General features: G+C 40.7%; 1 protein-coding gene across 1 annotated transcript in view; it reads left to right on the top strand.

Moving 5' to 3' along the window:
- The first annotated feature begins 9290 nt into the window (after positions 1-9290).
- Positions 9291-26103, top strand: part of LOC121856326 (uncharacterized protein DDB_G0290685-like) — a 30388-nt gene continuing 13575 nt past the window's right edge. The window contains exon 1 of the mRNA XM_042351803.1: positions 9291-9413. Within this exon, the coding sequence (XP_042207737.1) occupies positions 9291-9413 (123 nt within the window). The remainder of the gene's footprint in view (positions 9414-26103) is intronic.

Raw genomic sequence — 26103 nt, 5'->3', positions numbered from 1 at the left:
ACGGAAGAACAAATACAGTAATATCCTAAAGCCTGTTAAAACCAAGCATTATATCACCCATTCACTGAATTTCCATACAGGGACTAAAACAGTTCATTAATACCCAAACAGAACACACAGATTCATCTCCAAAAACATATGTAATTTATATTTATTTCAGATCAGAGAATCTTACTGGTGCTGTGAGATGATATCAGTTCACCCTTGATTGTGTATTATTTTTACTGAATAATTATTACATAGTTGTCGAAAGAACCTGGTCATCCCCTGCTAAGTCTTGGTATATTCTCTTAATTCGTTAATCTTATTCATGGGATTCACTTTGTGGAATTAGAAAACTTGACTTATAACGGTACACATACAGACAGGTACAGGTATAGAAACAGGTAAAGACAGTTATTATTATTATTAGTAGTAGTAGTAGTAGTTTTAGTACCATTATTATTATTATCACCATTAGTAGAAGTATTAATATTTATAATTAATAATTATTATTATTATTATTATTATTATTATTATTATTATTATCATTATTATTATTATTATCAGAGACGGACAGATATATTATACACCCCGTAATATAACAACCAGGGGATCAATATCCACGCCATGTGAACTCCCTGTACCATAATATAACGTGATACTGAACACCCTCACAGAATACTGACTCCCCCTTATATTTTTATACACAATATTGCACGGATTAAGCTTGGTTTTTCTGGGTTAAGTCTGAGTAAGCTGAGTTGGGATTAAGTTAGGTTAGGTTAAGATGGGTTGGGATGAGGTGAGTTAGGTTAGAATAAGTTGGGTTAAGGTTAGTTAGGTTACATTAGATTAAGTTGGGTAGGGGATGCTTTGGGTACTCCACGTGTGTTTGGGACGATAAGTAATGACACTCACCGCTCACCACCAGCCTCGCCCTTCCCCACGACATCATATAAAGGTGCCAGGCAGGTTTAGGTTAGGTTAGGTTTGGGTGACCCGGTAGGTTAGTGTAGGTTTATGTTAGGATATCCGGTAAGTTAGTTTAGGATATCGGCAGGTTAGGTTAGGATACCCATTAGGTTAAGATACCAGTTAGGTTAGGTCAGAATATCCGGCAGTTTAGGTTATGTAAGGCTTAACGTTAGGTTATCAGGCAAGTTAGAGTAGGTTGGGGCACCCTGTAGGTTTCAGGGATTCTAGCCTGGCCAAACTATCCCAGTCTCGCCACTTGCAATAAACAGTGATTATCATGTCAGCCTCACTGGAAAACCGATCGTACACGTATTGGAAAATTACCCGGAACACATTCACAACCTGGGCCTCTGTATTTACTTCCCGGGGTCTATAGCTTTCTAGTACACACCTAACCTAACCTAACCTAACCTACTCTTAACTTAACCTACTCTTAACTTAACCTAACCTCACACTATCTTAAGCTAAACTAACCTACTCTTAACATAACCTAACCTCACACTATCTTAAGCTTAACTAACCTACGCTTAACTTAACCTAACCTAACCTAATGTTAACTTGACCTAATTTAACTTTATTTTTTTAAATTTAACTTAATCTAACGTTAACTTAACCTAATCTACCTCTAACCTAATGTAACTTTAACGTAACAATCTACTATTAACTTAACCTAATGTAACTTTAACTTAACCTTTACTTAAATCAATATAAATTAACCTAATCTAACTAACCTAACCTCCCTTTAACTTAATCTAATCTAACCTTCCCCTTAATTAACTTACCCCAACCTGACTAATCGTATCTACCCCTAACCTAATTTAACTTGACCTTCCCCAAACTTAACCGCAACTAACCGTAATCAAGAACGTTTAACTTCTACTATTCGTCTCACCCTCATCTACCCTATTGCTTAATAATCCAAATCCACTCTTAACTATATAGGGTGTCCCAGAAAAATGTCCCTGCTTCCCTCCCTCCCTGCCTCCCACTCAAGTGTTTCAGGGAGGGAGGCAGGGAGCAGGCAAGGAGGGAGGGAGGCAGGGTGATTTTTCTGGGACACCCTATATAAGGAAGTATTTCTTCACACAGGGGCTGGTAGAGCTATGGAATAGTCTACCTGCCAGCTGAAGAAGTGGACTCAAGAACAGTATTGGGGTTCAAAATAGCCCTAGACAAGACTATCAAGAACATTGGAGGGATCCTACACAGATCACTGGCCTCCTTCCCTCGCCGTGGCCGCCTCTAGTGGGTGACCATTAGGTAAATAGTCTAACAGGAAGTAGTATTGTGCACCAAATACCGCACACAGGAGACAAAGGCCGACACTGTGCCCATTCTGCAGCTGGGTCGAATAGGGAGGACCACTTAATAGTCAGTAGCGGGATTTGAACCCGCGAGTATTGGGTCAAAAGGCGAGTACTATATCCATTCGGTTGTTGGGCTTAAGCTAATCTACCCCGAACCTAATCAAGTCCACAACTTTACCCTAAAAATTTAGGTCTGGAACTGAGTCCGGGTCCGTGAGTTAGTTTGGCCCTATTTACAAGACTAACAACCTACAAACACATGCGGATTCAATTTTAGCCGAACACGCTTCTCAAAAACACGTTCAGAGACGCCATCTCCATAACAATAGTTGATGTGTCCACACCCAAGATATACAAGTTTTCAGAAAATTCAAGTTTGGCAACAAAATAACACAGCCGCCCCCCAGTGGAAATATTAGTGTAAGTTATGAGGCAGCTGGCAACTCACTAGAAGTGGTGGGGTTACCGGCGAGGGTTTTATGGCGTCATAAGGCACCATGATGCTGACACACCTACAGGAGCCACCTCACCCCGACACTTGCTACTCCGCGGCGGGGGCGGTACTCTGGACAGTCCCGCCTCAATAATTTTTCTCGTAATAAGGGAAGAGTTAAGTTAGTGTCGGTGTAATATAGATACTCTTTGGTCATCGCTTACATGAACCAATTAGATTCGTTTTCACATTATAACTCAAGAGGTATAACTTAAAATATTAATCTCAGAAAATATAGGTCCAGGACTCATGGCTCGGCGAATTACGTCATGAATCAACAGAGTTCTCGGACTTGTGAAGTTGTATCCGAATTCTTCTTAAAAGATTTATAAATTACTGTATAACTTGAACCCCAACAGGGAACAAAGACCTATATAGTTACTAATATTAGAGAGTCATTAGGTAGAGGTGACCTGGGGTGACCTGAGTGACCCGGAGGCGACCTGGAATGTGCTGCTGGGTTTTTCTCTCAACACTCTTTTTAATGGAGGAACTTAAATGAAAGCGCCTTCCTACTTCCTCCACTCTTGAATATAAATATACCAAGATTAACCTTTTTTTTGTTTATATATAAAATTAATGTGGTACCGAACACACACACACACACACACACACACACACACACACACACACACACACACACACACACACACACACACACCACACACACACACACACACACACACACACACACACACACACACACACACACACACACACACACACACACACACACACACACACACACACACTTTTTACATTACATTATAATCGCTCTTCTAAAGTGAAAACTACTCAATATTAGTCAACCAATGAAATTAAATAAATATTAAGCCAGATTAGAGAAACTTACAATTTTGAAAGTGAATGACACCATTATCTATTTGAATAAAAAAAACACTTATAAACAGATTTGCTTTTATGCACGTGATATTACAGCTTCATCTATGTATTAGTTTCAGCATTTCAGTTACAGGATCACTGTTTAAGCAAGTCAATCCCACAAGACTCTACTAAGCACACCTATCCTTTATTAGCATCACTATCAGCCACCTGTCCTTCACTCCCACCAGAGAAAAAGTCCCTCTATCACCTCCACCACAGCAAAAAACACTACATCACCCTCACCACAAATCCCTCCTCCACCACCTCGCTAACATCATCACTCAATACGGCCATAAAATACAATAAAGGGTCATAAGCTGCGTTACCGAGGAGTATTTGTCTCACGTCAGGGGTGCGATGAGGTACCTGTGGCGTGTGTGTGAGCTCCTGGAGTGTGGGCCGGGGGGTAAGGGGTAGGGGACAGGGGTGGGGGACAGGGGTGGGGGGCAGGGGTGTGGGTCAGGGGTGGGGTAGGGGACAGGGGGGGGGCAGGGGTGTGGGGCAGGTGTGGGTGGGGGAGTAGGGGACAGGGTGGGGGGCAGTGTGGGGCAGGGGTGGGCCGGGGGTGGGTGGGGACAGGGGTGTGGGGCGGGGTGTGGGCCGGGGGGTGGGGTAGGGACAGGGGTGTGGGGCACGGGGTGTGGGGCAGCAGTGTGGGCCGGGGTGGGGGGTGGGGACAGGGGGTGTGGGACAGGGTGTGGGTCAGGGGAAAGGGTAGGGGACAGGGGTGTGGGGCGGGGGTGTGGGCCGGGGGTAAGGGGTAGGGGACAGGGGAACGAGCCGGAGGTGTGGGTCGTGAATACATCAGTCAATAAAAGCGTTAACTGAGCGACTCCTGTACACGTATAAATCTCCCTTATCGTAATCACAAGACAACACGTATTTACAGTACCTCATAATCTCACTGCTATAAGACGCCACTGTTGTGCCTCACCACCCCAGGGAACAGTGTCTGTCCCTCACCTCTTATCTCTCCTCCACAGGATAAGACCAATAGCAATACCACTTAATCAACTATGCAATGTTAATACCACTCGTAAGACCATTGAATCACAAGCCTACTGTACATGAGTCCCACCAGTACTACACTGATGGTCCCAGGACCACTAGTACCACATGAACAGTCCCAGGGCCAAGTAGTATCACATGGACAGTCCCAGGGCCACTAGTACCACATGGACATACCAGGTCCATACAAAACTACAAGGAAGAGTATCTCATCTCTACATTAAATATACAATACAATACAATACAATCCAATCCTTTCCTGCACATCACTTTATCGTAAACACAAACTCACCCCAGACACAAGATGATGTATTTACCTCTCTACCAACATTATCAATACGTTATTATTTATCCAGCCAGTGTGTGTAATACTGTCTGGTCTTATTAATAAACACACGAGTACATTGTTCACGACGGAGGCCAATTTCAATACTACAAGAGTGGAGGACTGTGCACTACTACAAGGACTGTGCACCATTACAAGGACTGTGCACCATTACAAGGACTGTGCACCACTACAAGGACTGTGCACTACTACAAGGACTGTGCAACATTACAACAACTGTGCACCACTACAAGAGGGAAGGACTGTGCACCACTACAAAGACTGTGCACCATTACAAAGACTGTGCACCACTACAAGGACTGTGCACCATTACAACGACTGTGCACCACTACAAGAACTGTACACCATTACAAAGACTGTGCACCACTACAAGAACTGTGCACCACTACAAGGACTGTGCACCACAAAGAGGACTGTGCACCATTAAAAGGACTGTGCACCACTACGAGAGGGAAGGACTGTGCCTTTATCCCTCCAAACTTCCGCCAAACGAAACCGTATTACCTTGGCTGAATATAAAAAAGTACAGAATAAGTTTAGCCCCGATGAGAAAGTTTCCTCTTCTCAACCTCCATCCGCCCCCCTCCTACCTTCCCTCTCTTCCTCCATTCTTTCCCATCCTCATTCCTCTCCCTTCCTTCCTTCCCTCCCCCATCCCTTCCTACCTCCTTCCCTTCCTTTCCTAACCTAATCTAACCTGGCCTAATCTAACTTAACCTGATCTAACCTAATCTAACCTGACCTAATCTAACTTAACCTGACCTAACCTAATTGAACCTAACTTAACCAAACCTATTCTAACCTGGCCTAATCTAACTTAACCAGACCTAACCTAATCTAACCAGACCTAATCTAACTTAACCTGACCTAACCTAATCGAAAATAACTTAACCTCACCTGACCTAACCTGACCTGACCTAACCTAACCACCGGGATTTGGGGTGATTGAAGCCTATTAGGACCAAACACCATCTGACCAGCACCGGTAATTCATTGTCCGCTGTGAACTACTTACATCTCTCTCTCTCTTTCCATTCTTTGTCCACTCTGTCTCCCTTTCTCCATTCTCTCTTCCCCTCATTTTTCCTCTCTCCATTCTCTTCCCTCTTTCTCACTCTGTCCATTCTCCATTCCTTCTTCTCTCTCTGTTTATTTTCCTTCCCTTGTGGCTTTTATTCGTTCTTCCCCACCACCACTTGTTATCTATTTCTCGTTCTTACTTCTTTTTCCACATTCCCTTGTTTCTCTTAGTCTACCTCTCTGTTTCTTTTCCGATTCCCTCTTTCAATCTCGTTATCTTATCTCCCCTTTCTTCAATTTCCCCTCCTTATTATCGCCTTTCCTCTCCTTTCTCGGGTTTCATTTCTCCCCTCTAGTTCTCCCCTTCTCTCTCTCTCTCCCTTGTTACTTTCATTCTTATTCCTCAATTTCCTTTACTTCCTTCTCACTTTCCCATTCATCTTCCCTCATTTCCTTCTCTTGTGTCTCTATATTTTCTTTTTCTCTCTATTTCCGTCTCTTCGTTATCTTCTTCTCTCACTTTATTCCATTTTTCCAAATTGTTGTCTCTTTTTTTTCCTCTTTCATTTCCTTTTCAACATTCCTCCCTCAACCTCTTTCTACTCTCCTCCTCTCATGTCTATTATCTTCCCTCTCTCTCTCTCTCCCACATACCATCCTTATCCCCCCTCTCTCTCTCTCTCTCTCCCACCTTCCACCCCCACTCCTCCTCCTCCTCTTCCAATCTTCTCCTCCTCCTCTTCCTATCTTCTCCTCCCCTCCTCCTCTTCCTATCTTCTCCTCCTCTCTTCCAATCTCCTCCTCCTCCTCCTCTCTTCCTATCTTCTCCTCCTCCTCTTCCAATCTTCTCCTCCTCCTCTTCCTATCTTCTCCGTCAGTCATAAAGAAAACAAAAATGGTGTCTTCCCTTGGCTCAGGTTCACACAGTCCTCATGCACACTAAACCCTATATATATATATGTGTGTGTGTGTGTGTGTGTGTGTGTGTGTGTGTGAGAGAGAATGAGACAAAGACATAAAGAGAGAGAGAGAGAGAGAGAGAGAGAGAGAGAGAGAGAGAGAGAGAGAGAGAGAGAGAGAGAGAGAGAGAGAGCCTCTACTTACCTCCATCTCGTTACACCTGGACCCATCAATAACATCAATCACACGTTACCTGGAAACAGGAAATTAATTAATGAACAGTCGATCCTTGTGACATAATCCAAGATAACAATTAGAATACATTACTAAACACTGCCCTTGTGATATAACTGAAGATAACAGGTAAAGAATAAATTAATAAACATCTTTTCTAGAGACATAACTAAAGATAACAGCTTGAGTATAAATAACTTGAGTTAATAAAATGAATCAATGGAAAGGTGAATATAATAGGGAAAAAACAAAGAGAAAATGAGACACGAGGAAAAAAGAAGAGATGAGAGATAATAAGAGATAAAAATACTGGGAAAAGAGAAGAAAAAAGAAGAGAGAGAGAGAGAGAGAGAGAGAGAGAGAGAGAGAGAGAGAGAGAGAGAGAGTGTTCCATTCCATTATTTTCTGTTAAGAAAGCGCCAAAAAAAAACAGAACCTTACCCATTAGGATTTAAAGATCAGTTCTAATGGGTCCTAATCCTAATGGGTTCCGATCGTAATGGGTCCTAATCCTAATGGTTTCTAATCCTAATGGGTCCTAATCCTAATGGGTCCCGATCTAATGGGTCCCAATCCTAATGGCGAGGTGAGGTTAGATTTGGCCTTGTTATCTGCAGCTCATTTAACCTGTCACCCTCTACCTCCTCCACCTTCAGTCTCCCAGGGGGTTGTTCTCCAGGTAGTCTCCAAGGAACTATTTGTACTCTAATGATCATTAAGGAGATAGTTTCCAGAGATAGGTTTCCTTCATGTAGTAGGTTTCTTCCAGGTGGTCTCCTAGGTAGTCTCCATGTATTAGGTTCACTCCAGATGATCTCCAAGGCACTCTCCAAATAATAGATTTCCTCCAGGTGGTCTCCAGGTATTATATTTCCTTCAGGTGGTCTCCTAGGTAATCTCCAGGTAACAAATTTCCTCCAAGTGGTCTCCAAGGCAGTCTCCAGGTATAATATTTCCTTCAGGTGGTCTCCAAGGCATTTTCCAGGTATTATATTTCCTTCAGGTGGTCTCCTGGGTAGTTTCCAGGTAATGGGTTTCTTGCAGGTGGTCTCCAAGGCACTGTTCTCCCCCTATCAGCCTCTGAGGAATGCCCCACAAAGCCATCAGTGCAATGAACCGCCACATTGAGGGGCTGCCCGAAATTCCCTTAAGTGGTTGTATAAAATATTAGAAAAAACAAAAGAGTTTCCGTGTTTTTACCAATACCAAGGATAGGTTAGGTTAGGTTAGGTTAGGTTACGTTAGGATAGGTTAGGTTAGGTTAGGTTACGTTAGGTTACGTTAGGATAGGTTAGGTTAGGTGATCCAAATGGTTTACCTCTGTTATTATTATTATTATTATTATTATTATTATTATTATCATCAGCATCATGAAGTCTACTGCGTATATAAAATTGTATTGCCGTTGATATTATAGTTATTATTGCTATCATTAACAATATTACTAATTACAATATTATTACGGTATTACTACTACTACTACTACTTTTTTTTTAATTGGCCTCCAGTCTCCCCCAATAGCCACATCTTCGCCGCCATGTAAATACTATTACTACTACTAACAATAATAATAATAATAATAGTAAAAATAGTAGTATCATCATCATTACCATCACCACTGTCATTCTTGTAACCCACATTAAAACGATCACAATATGGGGGTTAACTGTAGCCGAAAAAATACAAATAACATCATCATATTATTTACATTCCTACGCTTGTATGTCTCCCGCTAATTCGTTTCCCCTTAATCATAATAATCAAACAGAAATTCCAATCGCCACTGTGGAACCGATGATCAGGTAGAACGAGGACTGATTTATGTACCTGTGTTGATGACCGAAAGGAGTGTGTGTGTGTGTGTGTGTGTGTGTGTGTGTGTGTGTGTGTGTGAGAGAGAGAGAGAGAAAGAGAGAGAGATATCACTAACAGCTTAATATAATCATTTAAGTATCATTAAAATGCATCTTGAGATTTATATGACATTTAAACATCAAGTAAAAGAGTTAAGTTTCACAATCAATAATAAACACAACGTTATTATTCCAGTATATAAACACCCAGTACCGGTACCAGGCCCCCAGTAATGCCTCCAAGCTCCCAGTCTCAATTTCACACCCCCCCCAGTACCTCTCCAGGGATGAATTATTGTGAATATCGACCGGAAAAAGTTTGTGTCTTAAAGGCGGGTCAGGCAGAGGTCCTCCAGCAGGCTAAGGCTCCACCTTCAGGGACTCTCGAATCAAATGGTCAAATCTGGATGGTGAGGAGAGGAGAGGCTTTCAGGAATCTTCCTAGGGGACTACCCAGGGATTCTTCCGGTTTTTGCCTCCAAACTTTCTTTTATTTTATACCTTTTATACTTCTAGCCACGAGAAAGTATATTTTGAAGGTAGAATCTACTTTTTTTAATTATGAAATGTATGTATGAATGTCTATCGGTCATAAATTTATAGTTTCTTTGTTACATTAAAATTTGTGTATCATATTATTGTATTATTTCCAGTTCGAATGATCACTCAAACTAGCATAATAGAATAAGAGAAGAATGGAAATTAGAATAAACTTTAGGTAAACTTCGGTACAACTTCATTAAAACATCAGAAAAACTTACAATGAACACTTGGTAAACATTATCAATTGATCCCCAACAGGATAGGATAGGATAGGTTAGGATAGGTTAGGCTAAGTTAGGTTAGTTTATGTTAAATACGCTAGACGGAGGGGGGATATTCTTCAGATGATCCTAAAATAAATAAATACAAAGACTTTAGGTAAAATTCTGGTACTCGAGGGTAAATTTCACTTGATCATTTACCCCAAGTCCCCGTAAAGTTTGCTGCCTAATGCGCCCCCTTACAAGATTTCACCCAATGAGGAAATCAGTCCCCGGATGTTTCTGGGGAATACACGATAAGGTTGAGGACAAGTTACTCTGGAAAAGTGACCCCAGACGAGAATGAAGGAGGGTCTTTACGATAGTTGGTCCAAGATAACGTTATTTACAATAGTTGACCCCCAGATGAGGTTCATTACGATAGTTGACCCAAGACAAGAATTAGGAGGTTCTTTACAATAGCTAATCCCAGATAAGGTTACTTACGATAGCTGACCCCAGACAAGGTTATTTGCGATAGCTGACCCCAGACAAGGCTGAGGCAAGTCTCCTACGATAAGTAACTTTCAAATACAAAAGAATCGCGTCGGATATTTGACGTCATACAAGATTAAGTCACGTAAGTTGAGGGAAGGTCACTTGGGATTTAATTACGAACCGAGAGAGAATTGACGTCACGAATAATACCTGACAACGGACAAGGTTGAACAAGGTCATGTAATATAATTGACCCAAATGGTGTAGAGGGGGTCACGATGTATGTATGTATGCATGTATGTATGTATGTATGTATGTATGTATGTATGTAATATACCTTATAGGACAGGAGTATTTTTTCCTACCTGTATAATGTCACCTTTTAACACTCGCGTAACGATCTGCCTCCCCTCCCCTCCCTTTCCCTCTCCTTCTCTTCCTCATGCTCCTTCTCTTCTTGCTCCTGGTCCTCCTATCTTGGTCCTCCTCCTCCTCCTCCTCTTCTTCCCCTCTCATGGAAGACTGACCACAGCGGACGAGCCAATTTAGTGGGGTGGGCTCCTCAGGACACACCATGGGTCCAGGCCAGGATGGTGACCCACTACACTACCAGGAACCACCAACAAGGGTCTACAACACTCCGTCTCCTCTGATGGATGACCAACCCACGCCCGTGTTTACATCTAAAACTTATTATATTTATGTAGGCTGTTCAGAAAATGATGGCCACATACACACAAATAAATAAACACACAAAATACGTACATACAATCACTCCCATACACAAACCTACACACACACACATAAAATAAAACAAAATTAATAAATACATCTAAATCCATATGACAATCTAATTAATTAAATACATACATCACCTGAAGCCAAGCCCCGCCCAGCTTATTTCACCTGACGATTAAAGACCCTAATGCTACCAGGGGAGTTAGGTTAGGTTGGTCAATCTTAAGGTGAAATAAAAGACTAATCTTCACCTGACCCAAATATACTTAAAACAAACATTTATTCGTTTATTTTCCTAATCGCCTTAACTTTTCAAATTCCCCAAACATTTCAAATTAATAAGACAAAAAACGTATTTATTTTTCAAACTACTACAACAAGAAACACCAAGACTATTTAGTTAAAACTCGACTATTAACGAGTAGTATAAATATTTACTCTATTACATATTACTTTTACTAAAGGTCTAGAATTTATATTTACGTTTTGCTCTGACTTATAAAACTGTACACTAAACCTTGAATGAAAAACTACTACTCAATACTACACCAGCATGTAGGTAATGGTGTTTACTGAGGGTTTGAGCCACGTAGCTACCAGGTATGTCTAGTTTGTGTATGGTACTGCCAGGGTGTAAAGTACTTCTGACCACTTTAAGCCTTGGTTGGTATGTGGTACCGAGAGAAAGCGATAGAGGATGTGGTACTCGACGATACCACATACTAAATAATTTTGTTCGTAGTGGTACCAACCCTTGAGTAGTCTTAGGTCTGTGGTACTGATAAACCAACCATGATACCAAAACAGTACCAAATCATCAATACCGGACAACAATACCAGAGACTCAGAACACAGTATAATCACTCTCCCGTTTACACACACTAATAACACCTTACTCTAATCACTATCCACTTGACGTCAACTCAGGAGCACATGTAATTTGCATACATAATGAACTTGGCATGGTAATATCGATAGGGTGTACAGAGGAGTTCAAAGTCAACGTGATCACCTTAAGGAAATTCATTACCAAAGTTTGCCTGTGATCGCTTCCGCCTCTGATAACGTCAAAAGAATAAACTTGAAAAATACTGAAGAGCAAATTTGTGATGAAGTGATTAGAAACAGTTATATTTGTCTTCTGTCGTCTAGTGAGATGTTAGGTATTTTGCCCAGCGTTTAAACTACGGATTTTGAGTGTAAACAGTGAAACCTCCATATAACGGACTCAATATAATCCGTTAGATGGGGTTTCCACATTTAATGGACCCTCGATATTACGGACTTTCATCCCTATATAGTTCGTTATATGAGGGTTTCCACATATAACGGACTCTCAATATACCGAACTATCCTCTCCATATAGTCCGTTAAACAGGGGTGTCGCTGTATGCTTAGAGTTTTATACTATGTGGCTATTGATGGTCCCTATCAGCATGTGTTAACTGTGCCTGGTAATCATATCCTTGTGAGCTAGGAAGGTTAATGAAGGACCACAGACAAGTCACCTGAGTCACCTAACCACAATTTCTCTACAGGTAAAATTCTAAGTCATAATATTCTCAAACTTACCTAAACGTTATTGTCATCATTCACCAGTTTCAAACACCAATTACATAATACTCATTGATGGTGACTATCTAGGCTCATTATCACTATTTATAATTTTATATATAAGAAAAAAAATTACAAAAATATACACTTGTTTTGAGTGGGTTGATGCTCGGCTGCTGCCAGAGATTTCCTTCCCCGCCACCGCAAACCACTGCCCCCCCCCACCCCCCCCGGCGCCACCACCACCAACATAATCTTATGTTCTTATGTTCTATTAAGACTGGGGGAAGGGGACTATTAGGATTGGGACCCACAAGGATTTAAATCCATTAAATCTGACCCAAATCCTTACGATTAGAATTACTGGTGCCTATTATAGTAATAGGACCTGTTAAAATTGGGGGCCTATTAGGATTAAGACCTCCTAGGATTGGGGCCTATTAAGAATGGGGCCCATATAACCAGTCACGAGTCGTAGTGCGGGACTACAGACCTGGGAAGTAAATTAGGTATGGTTGAAGCTGGTGGTCACGTTGGCTTATTACCAGCAGCTGAGGACCCCAGCGGCAACACTTAACACACACACACAGAGAGAGAGAGAGAGAGAGAGAGATGAAAACAATCAGAGATATAAACAAATATTTAAACACAAGTGGAAGTGTAAATAAGTGGTGCTGCCATCACGTTGAGTTGTACACAAATGGATTAGTTAAAAAAATAAGTTAAAACACGTGACGTAAAAAAGTTACAGCATGTGATGTAAATAATTAAGTTGCAACAAGAGGAGTTGTAAGCAATTTAGAGTTGCACCAGATGGAGTTGTAAACAAGGCAAGCTTCAATAAATAAGCTATGGAGATGTAACGTTGTTTTGTGGTATTCTAAAAACTGCAGTTATTGAGACGTGGAGCTGTAAAAAAAGTAAGTTGTAAACATATGGCGTAAAAAAGTGAAGTTGTAAACAGGTGGTGTCGTAAAAAGTGGTTGAAAACATGTGGCTTTGTAGAAAAAATTGAGTTGTAAACAAGTAGAGGCAAGAGAGAGGCACCACGTGTTTAGACGGGGTCAAGGCTCAAGCCCTGACAGACATTCCAAGCGGTCGCCGCACCCCAACACACCCTCTCCCCTGACCACTCTCTACCGGGCCCCATGATTCTTCTATGTTCTATTGGGCCCCATGATGCTATGTTGCGTTGGGCTCCATGATGCTGTTATGCTGTACTGAATCCCATGATGATGCTATGTAGTACTGGCCCCATAATTATGCTAGGCTGTACTGGGCCCCACAATGCTCCTATCCTATGCTGTACTGGGCCCTATGATGGTCCTATACCATGCTGTACTGGGCCCTATGATGGTCCTATACTATGCTGTACTGGGTCCCATAATGCTAATATGCTGTACTGGGCCCCATAATGCCACAAAGCTATATTGGCCCCATAATGTTTCTATGCTGTACTGGGCCTTATACTGCTACTAAAATTACCGGGACGCACTTATTTGGAAAGCTATAATGGGACCGATACAATATCCATTCACTACAGCAGCTTATTGGGACACCATCTATTGTTAGGACGGTGTATCGGAGACGTCCCGAAAACATAAAAGCATCTCAAACTTTTATACTTAAAACACAAAATCAAAACAAATTGGAACACCGTGTTGGGATTTCGTTATCTAATAATAATAATAATAATAATAATAAAATAAAATAATAATATATCTATTTGTTGGGTTTTATAACAGAAATTAAATCTTTATTCGGTTTAATAATACAAATTAGATCACCTGAAGAATTTGCACCCCGGCTAATTTCACCTAAAGATCAACTACTTTTTGGGAGGATTTTGTTATGTTAATGTCAGATTAAGTTAGGTTAGGGTGGTTAATCTTTCGGTTAACTTAGGTAAGGTTAATTTAAGTTAGGTTAGGTTGGTTAATTTTTCGGTTAACTTAGGTAAGGTTAATTTAAGTTAGGTTAGGCTAGGGTGGTTAATCTTTTTAGGTAATATACACTGGGGTGCAGATTCTTCAGGTGATACGGTATTCATATATACCCCGTAGAGGGAGTCAAAACCACATATATCAGTGACATATAAATAAATGATATAAATTACGGGTGGACTCTACCTCATATACGGCTCTCTGGTCCTCTATACTACGTTCAGTATATAATAATAACAACGACATACCAGCATATATAAACACAACATATACCTGGGGAATTAACACCAATTTGGTTTACAATACCGGGATCACGTATAGATTAGTCCCCAGCTTATTTCACCTGATGATTAAACACCATAACGCTAACTGGGGGTTAGGTTAGACAAGCATTAGATTGAAATAAACTGGGGTGCCTAATCTTCAGGTAAAATAAACTGGGGTGCCTAATCTTCAGGTAAAATAAACTGGGGTGCCTAATCTTCAGATGATCTCAATTAATTTCCCTCAGCGTTCAGGAACATTTTACAGTATCAACATTAAAGCAGCAGGAACAACAAAGAGAACTCTGTACCTGTGCTTTATATAATACATCACCTGACCAACTGTATGTAAGTAACCAATTGAACCTGTTGGTCTCATGTAAATTTTTATCATGTTTAAATTAAGTCACTCGTTTATTGTACTACAGGGGAATTACTACACCTGTACTTTATTGTAAATGAACCCATGTAAAGTTTAGGTACTGGTTTAGCGTCCCTTGTTATAGCAATATTTACAATAGCCTCACCACACTTAATAGTATCTGTACTTTATAATACCTTAAGTCCAAAGCTTGCTCATTAATTTCGGTATGGTAATTGCCTAATATATTCCTGTAATTGTAATTTTATTCCTGAATTATCTAATATACAGTATAGTTTTAATTGTTAACCGATGTTATAAACTTTATATGTTATTACCGGGTTTATATTTCTTTATGTCTTACATAACTGTTTACTTTTGTCTTTTAACCAGCGTGATCTAGGCCTCAAGAGGTCGAGGCTTCACCGGCAAGGTGTAACGCCTTTACATTATTAAGAACAAGACTTTACTCTGTGTAAATAATAAACATTATAGGCTTTAAGAACATTTCTTACCATGCCCAGATTACTGCCAGCACAGTGGAATTACTGTACCAGCACTTGTACTTGTACCTGTAGGCCCCTTGTTTTTGTACCCGTACTTGAAGTTACATTTACAGCTGTATCTGCACCTGTGCTTGCAACTGTACCTACACTTGTACCTGTTTTTTTCTTACGATCATCAGTACCCGCACCGGGAGTCTCGTCTCTGAATTCATAAAATGAAAGGAATTCTCAGGACTTCTCGTATCGGACGCTATACCGGGGCTCCCACCTACTCCAGGACGCTGTAGCGGGGTTGTACCTACCCTTCGACGCTCTGAGGGAAGGAGAGGAATGGGGAGAGAGGGAGTGGTGTAGCTGGGGGAAGGTCGCCTCCTACCCTCAGGTGGTAAAGGTGCTAGGAGGCCACCACCCCAAGACACTATTCATGGGGTATAGTTGTTGTGTGTGGGTGGCCCTAATACCTGAAATAACAGCAGGTTCTCTTTTAACTGGTGCTGCCTCCGATTTTTTCCCGCCCCTCCTCCCCTTTCTCTCTCCCCTACCTCCCTCCATTCACTCTCTCCTCGACCACATTTTACTTACCCCCCTCCCCACCACACACACTACACTCTCTCTCTCACTACACGGAACAAAACCTTCTACTCGGACACACGTTTCTGGCCTGAGTGTTAAGTAGGCTAAGCACATTTACCGGATGAAATAATTCAGTGTGTAGTTTTTACACACATCAATATTTAAAGCTTGGGTTGGACGTACTTACTATTTCACAACAAACAAGGCAAAGGAACACAGCCAAACCGCGGGCTGACACTCCTGCCTCTATTCTTGTTTCTCGATGACTGTTTTGAATACAATAATAATAATAATAATAATAATAATAATAATAAATAACGCTTTATTAATTCACCAAACAGACCCTATTTACACTCCTAATAGATAACTTATATATTAGGAGTGGGAACCAGTCCAAATGGACGCCAGTTCAATGAACCACAATCCCTATGATAAGGGTTAGAGCCTATTAGGACTTGGACCCAATCCTAATGACAAGGTCACGATAGGTAAAGAGCCTATGAGAACTGGAGCCCAATCTTACGTCAGGTTGGGGCCCTAATAGGACTGGGGCCAAATCCTAATGGGCAGGACACGTTGGGGCCAACTAGGACTGGGGCCCATCTGACAAGCCACTTCTAAAAACTACAAGAGGGTAATAACCAGGTGTGTACCTGTGAGGTTGGAGGCCATAAAGGGGTGGAGCTGGCGGCGTAGAGACCCGCGTGGCGGGCGGGGTGTGGAGCCCTGCCTGCCTGGAGTAAGTAAATCACAGTGTAAATGTAAGACGAACCGCGTGCTGAAGTGCTGCTGCTCTCTCTCCTACACTCTTACTCTCTTTTATCTTTCACTTTCTCACTCACTTTTCTTTTCTAGGTTTCTCTTTCTCTTTATCACTCTTAAGTCTCTCACTTTCTATGCGTGGAGCGCGTTTGTGTCTTTACGGAGGATGAACGATGACTGAGAAAAACGGAGCTGCTGCCCCACCAAGATGCTCCTGACAGTGACCAGAGCCTCCCCTACCCACCCTCCCTCTACCTCACTCCACTCGTGTTTATGTTTTACTTTCAATATTTAGATGTTCCATTTACCGGCAGTTACTGAAGCATCGATCATTCGTCTTAAAAGTTTCTTCACTCTAAACAAACCAACACCCTTCCTTCTCTCTTACTCCCCCCCCCCTCACACCACACACACACACACATCCCCTCCCTCCACACACCACACACACACATCCCCCTCCCCCACCCCTCACACACACACACATCCCCACCCTCAACCCACACACACACACACACACATCCCCTCCCCCAACCCTCACACACACACACACACACATCCCCCTCCCTCCACCACCTCCCCAACGCCCTAAACCAACCGACAACCTCTTGGGACTCAAGAGCATCACATGGCCAAATTTATTCCATGTTAAATTTAAAATTCCACAAATATTTACCCACAAAAACAAAAGCACCACTACTAATAAAAATAATAGTCTCGTACACTGTAGTCTTGTGGCGTGGATAAATAAAAGCCTTACCTGTGGGATACTTACAGGTAATCCACGTTAGAAACTTTAATAAATAGTCAAGGAAAATTACCTGTATGACCACTGAGGCTTAACAGACTCTCCATAAGGGATACTGGTTGTCTCAGGAACCATTACTCATTCTGGCATGATACTCGTTTATAATACTCACCCTCTCGATACTTATATATAATACTCTCCTACGATACTCATATACTCCCTCTCCTACGACACTCATATACTCCCTCTCCTACGATACTCATATATAATACTCCCTCTCCTACGATACTCATATACTCCCTCTCCTACGATACTCATATATAATACTCCCTCTCCTACGATACTCAGTCCCTCCTACGATACTCATATAGTCCCTCTCCTACGATACTCATATACTCATATAGTCCCTCTCCTACGATACTCATATAGTCCCTCTCCTACGATACTCATATAGTCCCTCTCCTACGATACTCATATAGTCCCTCTCCTACGATACTCATATAGTCCCTCTCCTACGATACTCATATAGTCCCTCTCCTACGATACTCATATAGTCCCTCTCCTACGATACTCATATAGTCCCTCTCCTACGATACTCATATAGTCCCTCTCCTACGATACTCATATACTCCCTCTCCTACGATACTCATATAGTCCCTCTCCTACGATACTCATATATAATAGTCCCTCCTACTATACTCATATAATAGTCCCTCTCCTACGATACTCATATATATATACTCACTTTCCTACGATATTCATGATTAATAGGGACAAGCCATTATAAAATATGTAATTAACATTGTCTTAACCATATGAATGAAATTAAAAAAAATATCGACTCATTTATCCTTGGTGGTTAATGTTACGATTTATGAACATTATAATCCTGGCAGTGAAAGTTTGGCGGCATTATTATTATTATTATGAGGTATAATTATTTATATTTTACGTAATAATAATAATAATAATATTATTATTTTTATTGTTATTATTATTATTATTATTATTATTATTATTATTATTATTATTATGAGGTATAATTATTAATATTAGGTAATAATAATAATAATATTATTATTATTTTTATTGTGTATTATTGTTATTATTATTATTATTCCTATTTTATTATTATCATTATTATTAGGTATTACTATTCTTATTTTATTATTATTATTAGGTATTATTATTATTACTATTATTATCATATCACACCACAGTAATGCACAACGCTGTAAGAATTAATCTCGGTAAATCACCTTAACACACTTCTATTTCAACTCCATCTACAGACACGTACTACAGGACCCTACTGAACCAGCCTCTGAAAATCACCATATCCATCTCCTTCATCGACGTCCATATCTCCCAGAAGGTAGACAAGGAATTGTTGCAAAAGTGTCGGGGGAGTGTGAAGTGGCTTTCTGAACCTGGCCGAGAGAGAGAGAGAGACCTTAGAAAAACTTCCTTCAAGAAAAGAGGGAAGGAGGGGAGAAGGAGGTAAGAAGGAAGATGGTCGCCACAAAAAATCTTCCTTCAGGACCACCAGCTGTGAGGTTGATGGCCCGTAGACCTGAGTGTGTTTCCTCCCTTAAACTCTCTTTCTTTATCCCGGAGAGTGTCAAAGGGGGGGGGGGAGATAGGGCACACATTAAGGGTCTTTTGTTCATCACCGAATTTTTTAAGTTTAGTTTCGGGTATACGCGCGTATATTTGGATCACGTGAAGATTAGACACCCCCAGTTTATTTCACCTAAAACCTAACCTAACCCACCCAGGTAGCGCGAAGGTGTTTTAATTATGAGATGAAATAAATAGGGGTGACTATTCTATCCCTTATTGTGAATTATGACTACACAAGGTCCATAAGTTTTTTAAGTGAGTTTAGATCTTCTACACTTAGACCAATGTCAGTATACTGTACATGGTTTCTCCTCATATACAGTACACACACACACACACACACACACACACACACACACACTGTATACCCCCAAAACTAAACATAAAAGCCCATGATATACTCCAGCAGCGACACACAAAATGACTAACACTGTTCCCCTTATTCAAGCAGACCTCACAACACTGTAGAGGAGATGGTACTAATTTAACCCCGTCAGGAGAGGTGACTCCACACACCCTATAATTAAAGAGCTGCAGGGATAGACTCAATACACTGCTTTGTTCTCCCACTCAAAAATGTTTATTGTTTTATAGGATGAGAAATGTGGTTCGTTCTATCATTTATTATTATTTCAGATATTTTTGTTTACAAGTTTAATGACCGGGTAATACAAGTGTCGGTGTTTTTTATGGCCTCTTTAATGGTGCCGCCATAATGAGCTTAATTTACAGCATTGTTCTGTGTCTGTACTGGTGCCGCGTCCGTCAAAAATGACTAATGGATTGAATTATTGAAAAAAAAATCGGGCATTTCTCCATATAACTTTCAGAAACTATTACTAGTATTGTAAAAAAAAAAATCGGGCATTTCTCCATATAACTTTCAGAAACTATTACTAGTATTGTAAACTTTTTTAAAAAATCGGGCATTTCTACATATAGCGTTCAGAAACTCTTACTATTTTTGCAAACTTTGAACAAAAAAATGGCATTTCTCCATATATATTCCACAAACTTTTAATGTATTTTTCAAACTTTCCGACAATTGAGTCAACATGAGCCTCTCCGGCAATATTCTCCCCAGGTGACCAAACAGTACAAGGTGTATTAAAGGTGCATTGGGGTGGGGATTCTTCAGGTGGTCTAATTTTCCATATTTCCCTTTTCTAGATCCACTCAACCAACTATCTTAACATATTTATCGGTCAAGTCCACACGAATACATTTAATTATTATAAACCGGCATGACTAAAGTGACCACTGAACGATCTTATGTCAAATTTCACACTTAGATATTAATATACTTAAATAACTCACACTTTTACCTTAACTCTCAAAAAGTAGCTAAAATGGGACTGAAGTTATTCCTTTAATGTTTAGCTTAAGTGACAGTAAGCTTTAAAGAATAGAGTAAGTCACAGTTAGCTTTAAAGTATAGAGTAAGTCACAATAAGCTTTAAAGTATAGCGTAAGTCACCATAAGCTTTAAAATATAGAGTAAACCACAGCAAGCTTTAGTCTCCATAAGCTTTAAAGCATTGAGTAAGCTTTAAAATATAGAATAAACCAGTATATTTACATAATAAAAACCTATCATCTGAAACCCATAAAATCAATAATTCAAGGCAGCAATTCTTCACATATTCCTGAGGTTGACAGAAAGACGAGTTTGAGAGCCAATAACCAGTCATCCAGGTCCTAATTCTTCTTCCCCTTAAATCTTGCGTCTTAGCCAAAACTACTGTAAATTTTGTTCCGGGTTTGTCTGTGTGTATGCGACAATGGAATTTACATACATAGACCCATATACACTTACATAGATACAAACACACACACATACATATAAAGATACGAGCAAATACATACATACATGATCGTGCATACACAGTACAATACATACATACTCGTACATATACAGTACAATACATACATACGGTACGCATTCTCTCATCCCCTCTCTTTCAAAATTTATTACACAATCAATAGGTCTGACTTAACCATTAATTTGTCCCTAGTTAAAGTTATGTCCCGGACAGTTAAAGAGACTGTAGTCACAACAATTATTCTACTACACACCAAAAAAAACCTAGAGAAGGTTAAAGGTCATGAAGCGGGGAGGTTTCTGCCAGCAAGCGATCCTCTTTAGGACACTTCCAGGTCTTCCTATAACGCTATTGCTGGTCTAAAGTCATCTTCTAGTGGAGCCAATAGCGCTGGACGAGACACTGGAACTGAGACTCACTCACTCACTCACGGTCTACTCACTCACTCACGACCTGGTCTGTTACTCACTCATTAACTTAAAGAGAAAATTTGACTTCCGCGGTGAGATAAAATAACGCGAATTTCTTATAAGTTACTGATAACAACGGTGCTGAAATACGCTAAGATATCACTTGGAATCTATGTTATCTAAATATACGGAGTTTAGTAAAGCTGAAATTTACCTGGAATAGGTTTACCTGACTCGTTTTAAATCCTTAACTCTGTCTTCAACGAGGTGGACTTGAAGGGAGTCTGGCCAATTAACCCGCATGACCGAGTACTCCTCCAATTTAGTGGTTTAGATACATTTCAAAGTAAACTATTCTCAATATGGTAGTTCAGATAGTTTGAAGTAAATTATCCTCTGACATGGATGTTCTGATACGCTCTCAAGTCAATAATCATCGAGTTTAGTGATTGAGAAGTTAATTATCATGTCTCCTCTTGAGAAATATTGGTAGCCTGTCCATTGTGTTCGAGAGTTACTGTACAGTGTACACTGTACACTGTACAGTGTACACGTGTCGCCTCAGAGACAGCGGCTCTGACTTGTAAAAGTTCCGCTCGTTGTTTACACAGGGAAGAACATCTACAGGAGGTGACTTTCTAAAAGGCTTTTGTCTCATATACTTTCTAGATGGTTTTATCCCCACAAAACCTGTATCCACAATACCGTCTAAAAGGCTTTCATTCAAGACAATTTTTAAAAGGCTCAACACATTTCCCCCGTCGTTCAATTTACACCAGCAGTAATGACTAAGAATATATTACCATTAAGCCACATTTATGGTAGGAAAAAATCACTCGTGTGGAAACAAAAAATAACATTATCATTTAGGTCAGGAGAAATGAAGCCAAGAATGTGAAGCGGGGAAAAGAATACATAAAAAAAGCTTCAATACCCACACAGCTTCACTGATCGCCGGAACGTTAAGAAACCGTCACAGACAAGTCCAAAATGTATTCCAGAAGTAACTGTTTCTTTGAAGTATTGGAGTTTCTTTTATCAGGAAACCCAAAAATATATCGATCAGGAAGGACGTCATTGTTAACATTTTATGAACCTCAGACTAGGTGTGTCGCTACCAGGCTCCTCCTACTCTACTAATACTACTACTCCTACTCTACTGCTACTACTACTCCTCTACTAATACTACTACTCTACTGCCTCCAGCCTCCCCAATAGCCACACCTTCGCCACCATTTATTTACCTTAATATTAAATATCCTAATACATAAGAAACTATCCTATCTGTGTTAAATTAGTTGAGCCGCAGATCCATGCGGCATTCAGTGACTGTAGCCTCATAGTCGATATCTGCAGCAGTTGTCGGAGTAGGGGCAGAAGCTCTCGTTCCCCTGAGGCAGAGCAAAGCCGACCGAAGGAGAGAGAAGGACAGTCGACATCTCATCCAGGCTGTGACATAACTTCTGGGCTGCTGCTTCTGTTCGGAGATCAGCTCCGCGAGTCTGGCGTAGAAACATCTTGCACTTGGGCCCATCCCACCAGAGGTTGTGAACACTAGAGGAGTGAAGCTGCCTTGATCAACATTTTGAATTCTCTCCCCATATGCCCTTCTCTTGTCGTTCTCGTTCCTCCTATGCGCAGCATCGAGAGCTAGGTTACGGTGACAAACGGCCATGGGATCAAAGATCCTGATGTCGAAGAAAGCTCGCTGTCCCCGCGTCCAGAATCCTCGAGCACTGACGTCCACACGGGCTTCGTTAGATGTGTTTGAAGTCCTGTGTTGGAAGATCTCGCCATCCAGTGGAAGGAGGGTCGGTTCTACCATGACGTCCCGGCAGATTTCCTTCAACATATTTGCTGTGAGATCCCTTACCTCGTCATGCCTCATGCATATGAAGCCCCCTTCTTGCTCTACTGCTACTACTACTCCTCTACTAATACTACTACTCCTACTCTACTGCTACTACTACTCCTCTACTAATACTACTACTCTACTGCTACTACTACTACTCTACTGCTACTACTACTACTACTTCTCTACTACTACTACTTTTTTAAACGTGGCCTCCAGTCCCCAGCCTCCCCCAATAGCCACACTAGTAATAATAATAATAAGATTAATAATAATAATAAAAACATGAGTAATAAAGACTAAACCAATATTAAATAAGAACAAAGATCCAGTATAAGAGAGGCGGCCCCCTTCCACACGTTGGTTACAAAAGACATCACAAGTAAAAAACGCGTTAATGATCCAATCTGGCCACCAGGAACTACCACCATTTTCAAGGGTTATTCAATTCAGATCGAACTTTACCCAAATATTTTCGTATCTTTTTTCACTTTAGCGCCAAGTACCTTCTAGTGGTATTCTTTGACCCTTAACTACACTCATACTCCTGTAATTAACCAAAGTGTGTAAGGGGTTAACCCACGTAGAAGGAAACTAACATTAGACGCACTAAAAGCAACGTTGTTCACTTTCATTTGCCATTATTTTAAGTAAATTTTTTCTACCACGTGGGAAACAACGTCACCTAACACTTTTTTCTTTTCATTAGTAAAGAAAAAACTGGGACTGTGCAAAAGAATCATCCTTCTGAGTTATATAAAATCTTATACCCTTATCGTCTGGACATAACCAAGCGGTGAAGTGCCTTACTGAGTCTCAAGTTCACATGTGTTGAAAATGTTTCTGTACTGTAATATGAACTATCTCTGCCTGCTTGTAGCACTACCCGTAACTCACTGTATCTTACTGAAAACAGACCTTAGGTGAGATGAAAAAATAATGCAATCATTTTTCTTATTGTTATCTTACTTATGGTATTGGAACACTTGAGGATGTTGCTATCCCAACCAGCTGGCAGCCCACACGGTGAGTCTGCGTACCCACCACTACACACTGTTGGGTGGTGATTGAGTGCACTAATTAGTTTCTATTGTATCACCCACTCAAAGACATTATAAAACTCGCGAACAAAATAATAAGTGAGGACTAAAGAAATCAAATAAAAAACAGTAGAAGCGACAAAGATAAACAAAAAGGAAGATAAAAATAAATAAAACAGGATACAGTAATAAAGGACAAGTGAGTTCCACCAATCAGAAGAGACGAACAAGAGACATCCAACAGGGTAGTTAACGTGGCTTCCTGCACTACACTACGTTATCCCCTCACTCTAATGGAGGGTATTGGAAAGCGCTCTTGTGGCCCCCTTGTTCCTAACACTTTTAATTAATTTTTTTTAACAACTCCAGTTCTGCCTCAACGATTAAAGGCGATAAATTAGAGAGCATGTGGGAGGGGGCAGGTCTTTCCCTCATCCAGTGATACGAGGAGTGTGAGAATTATGGATCTGATTCACGACTCTCGCTTCTTCCTGCTACAAGACGTTCCCCATAATCCACATCTTTCTCATTCCATTATTCTTTCCCTCGATAAATGTACTTCCCCCACACCCTCATCCCCCCTACACCTCACCCTATAACCAGCTCTGACAAATTCCACTCCCACACTCTACCATTCTCCCCCACATGTTTACGTTTACTTGGTACACGTGTTTGGTCTGCCACGTTTACTCGGGGCTGTGAGGACCTTAAAATAGCTGCTGCCCTTGACTTTGATACGGACTTTGACGTGTACAGTAAGGCAGGTTATATCTCACAGTCTAAACGTTCTTCTCACTCGTGCTGCTGAAGTTGTGTTTTATAGTGATCAAATTATACTCAATACGGATCCAAAGTATTGAGGGTACAAAGAGCGGTCCTTTGAGTACGATGCCGACCTACTGAGTACGACGCCGAAGTTCTGAGTACAATGAATTATTCCCTGAGTACGATGACTTAACTCCTTCACCACAGAATTTAATCCACTTAGTATCCAACGTTGTAAAATACAATGTCATAATCCCTGGTGTTAGATGGCGTTGTACTCGAGGGGTTAAATCATTGTACCTGAGGGGGTTCATTACTCGTTGTGTGTATGAATAACAACAACAGAAGTGTGTTTATAAAGTGTTGGTTCTGTTCCCTGGTGACTCTCACAAACTTACTGAATAAACTGAAAACTTCTCTTGAATGGGTTTATTTACTTCGTTACGAACATTGTTTACACAGGAAGAGAAACACTTGCTGGGTGAATAAGCTGCCAGTTTAACTCCCTAAAATTTAATCAGAAGTGAAGTAGTGAAGTTGGATAATAAGGAGTAATTTCATTAGTCATTTTGTATCACCTGATGATCAGCCCCCCAAGGTTATTTCACCTGATGATTAAACACCCTACTGCTACTTGCTGGGGTTAGGTTAGGTTAGCGTTAGGATGCTTAATTATCAGGTGAAATAACCTTGGGAGCTAATCTTCACGTGATCCGTTTTTTTGGTGTATCATTAAGTTATTCGTCTACTAGTTCCTTTAAATACACTGTCTGCAGACCTGAACTGTTTCTGGTGAACCACTGTAAACTTGTATGACGATTTTACTGAATAAATATCAACTCCTCTATCCATCCTCTAAGAATTTTTAAAGCTGCATACATTCCTACACACTAACCTAACC

The sequence above is a fragment of the Homarus americanus genome, unplaced genomic scaffold (genome assembly GCF_018991925.1).
Source record: "Homarus americanus isolate GMGI-L3 unplaced genomic scaffold, GMGI_Hamer_2.0 scaffold48220, whole genome shotgun sequence".
NCBI classification, from domain to species: domain Eukaryota; kingdom Metazoa; phylum Arthropoda; class Malacostraca; order Decapoda; family Nephropidae; genus Homarus; species Homarus americanus.
The sequence above is the reverse complement of the archived record's forward strand: the minus strand, read 5'-3'. Positions and strand labels throughout refer to the sequence as shown.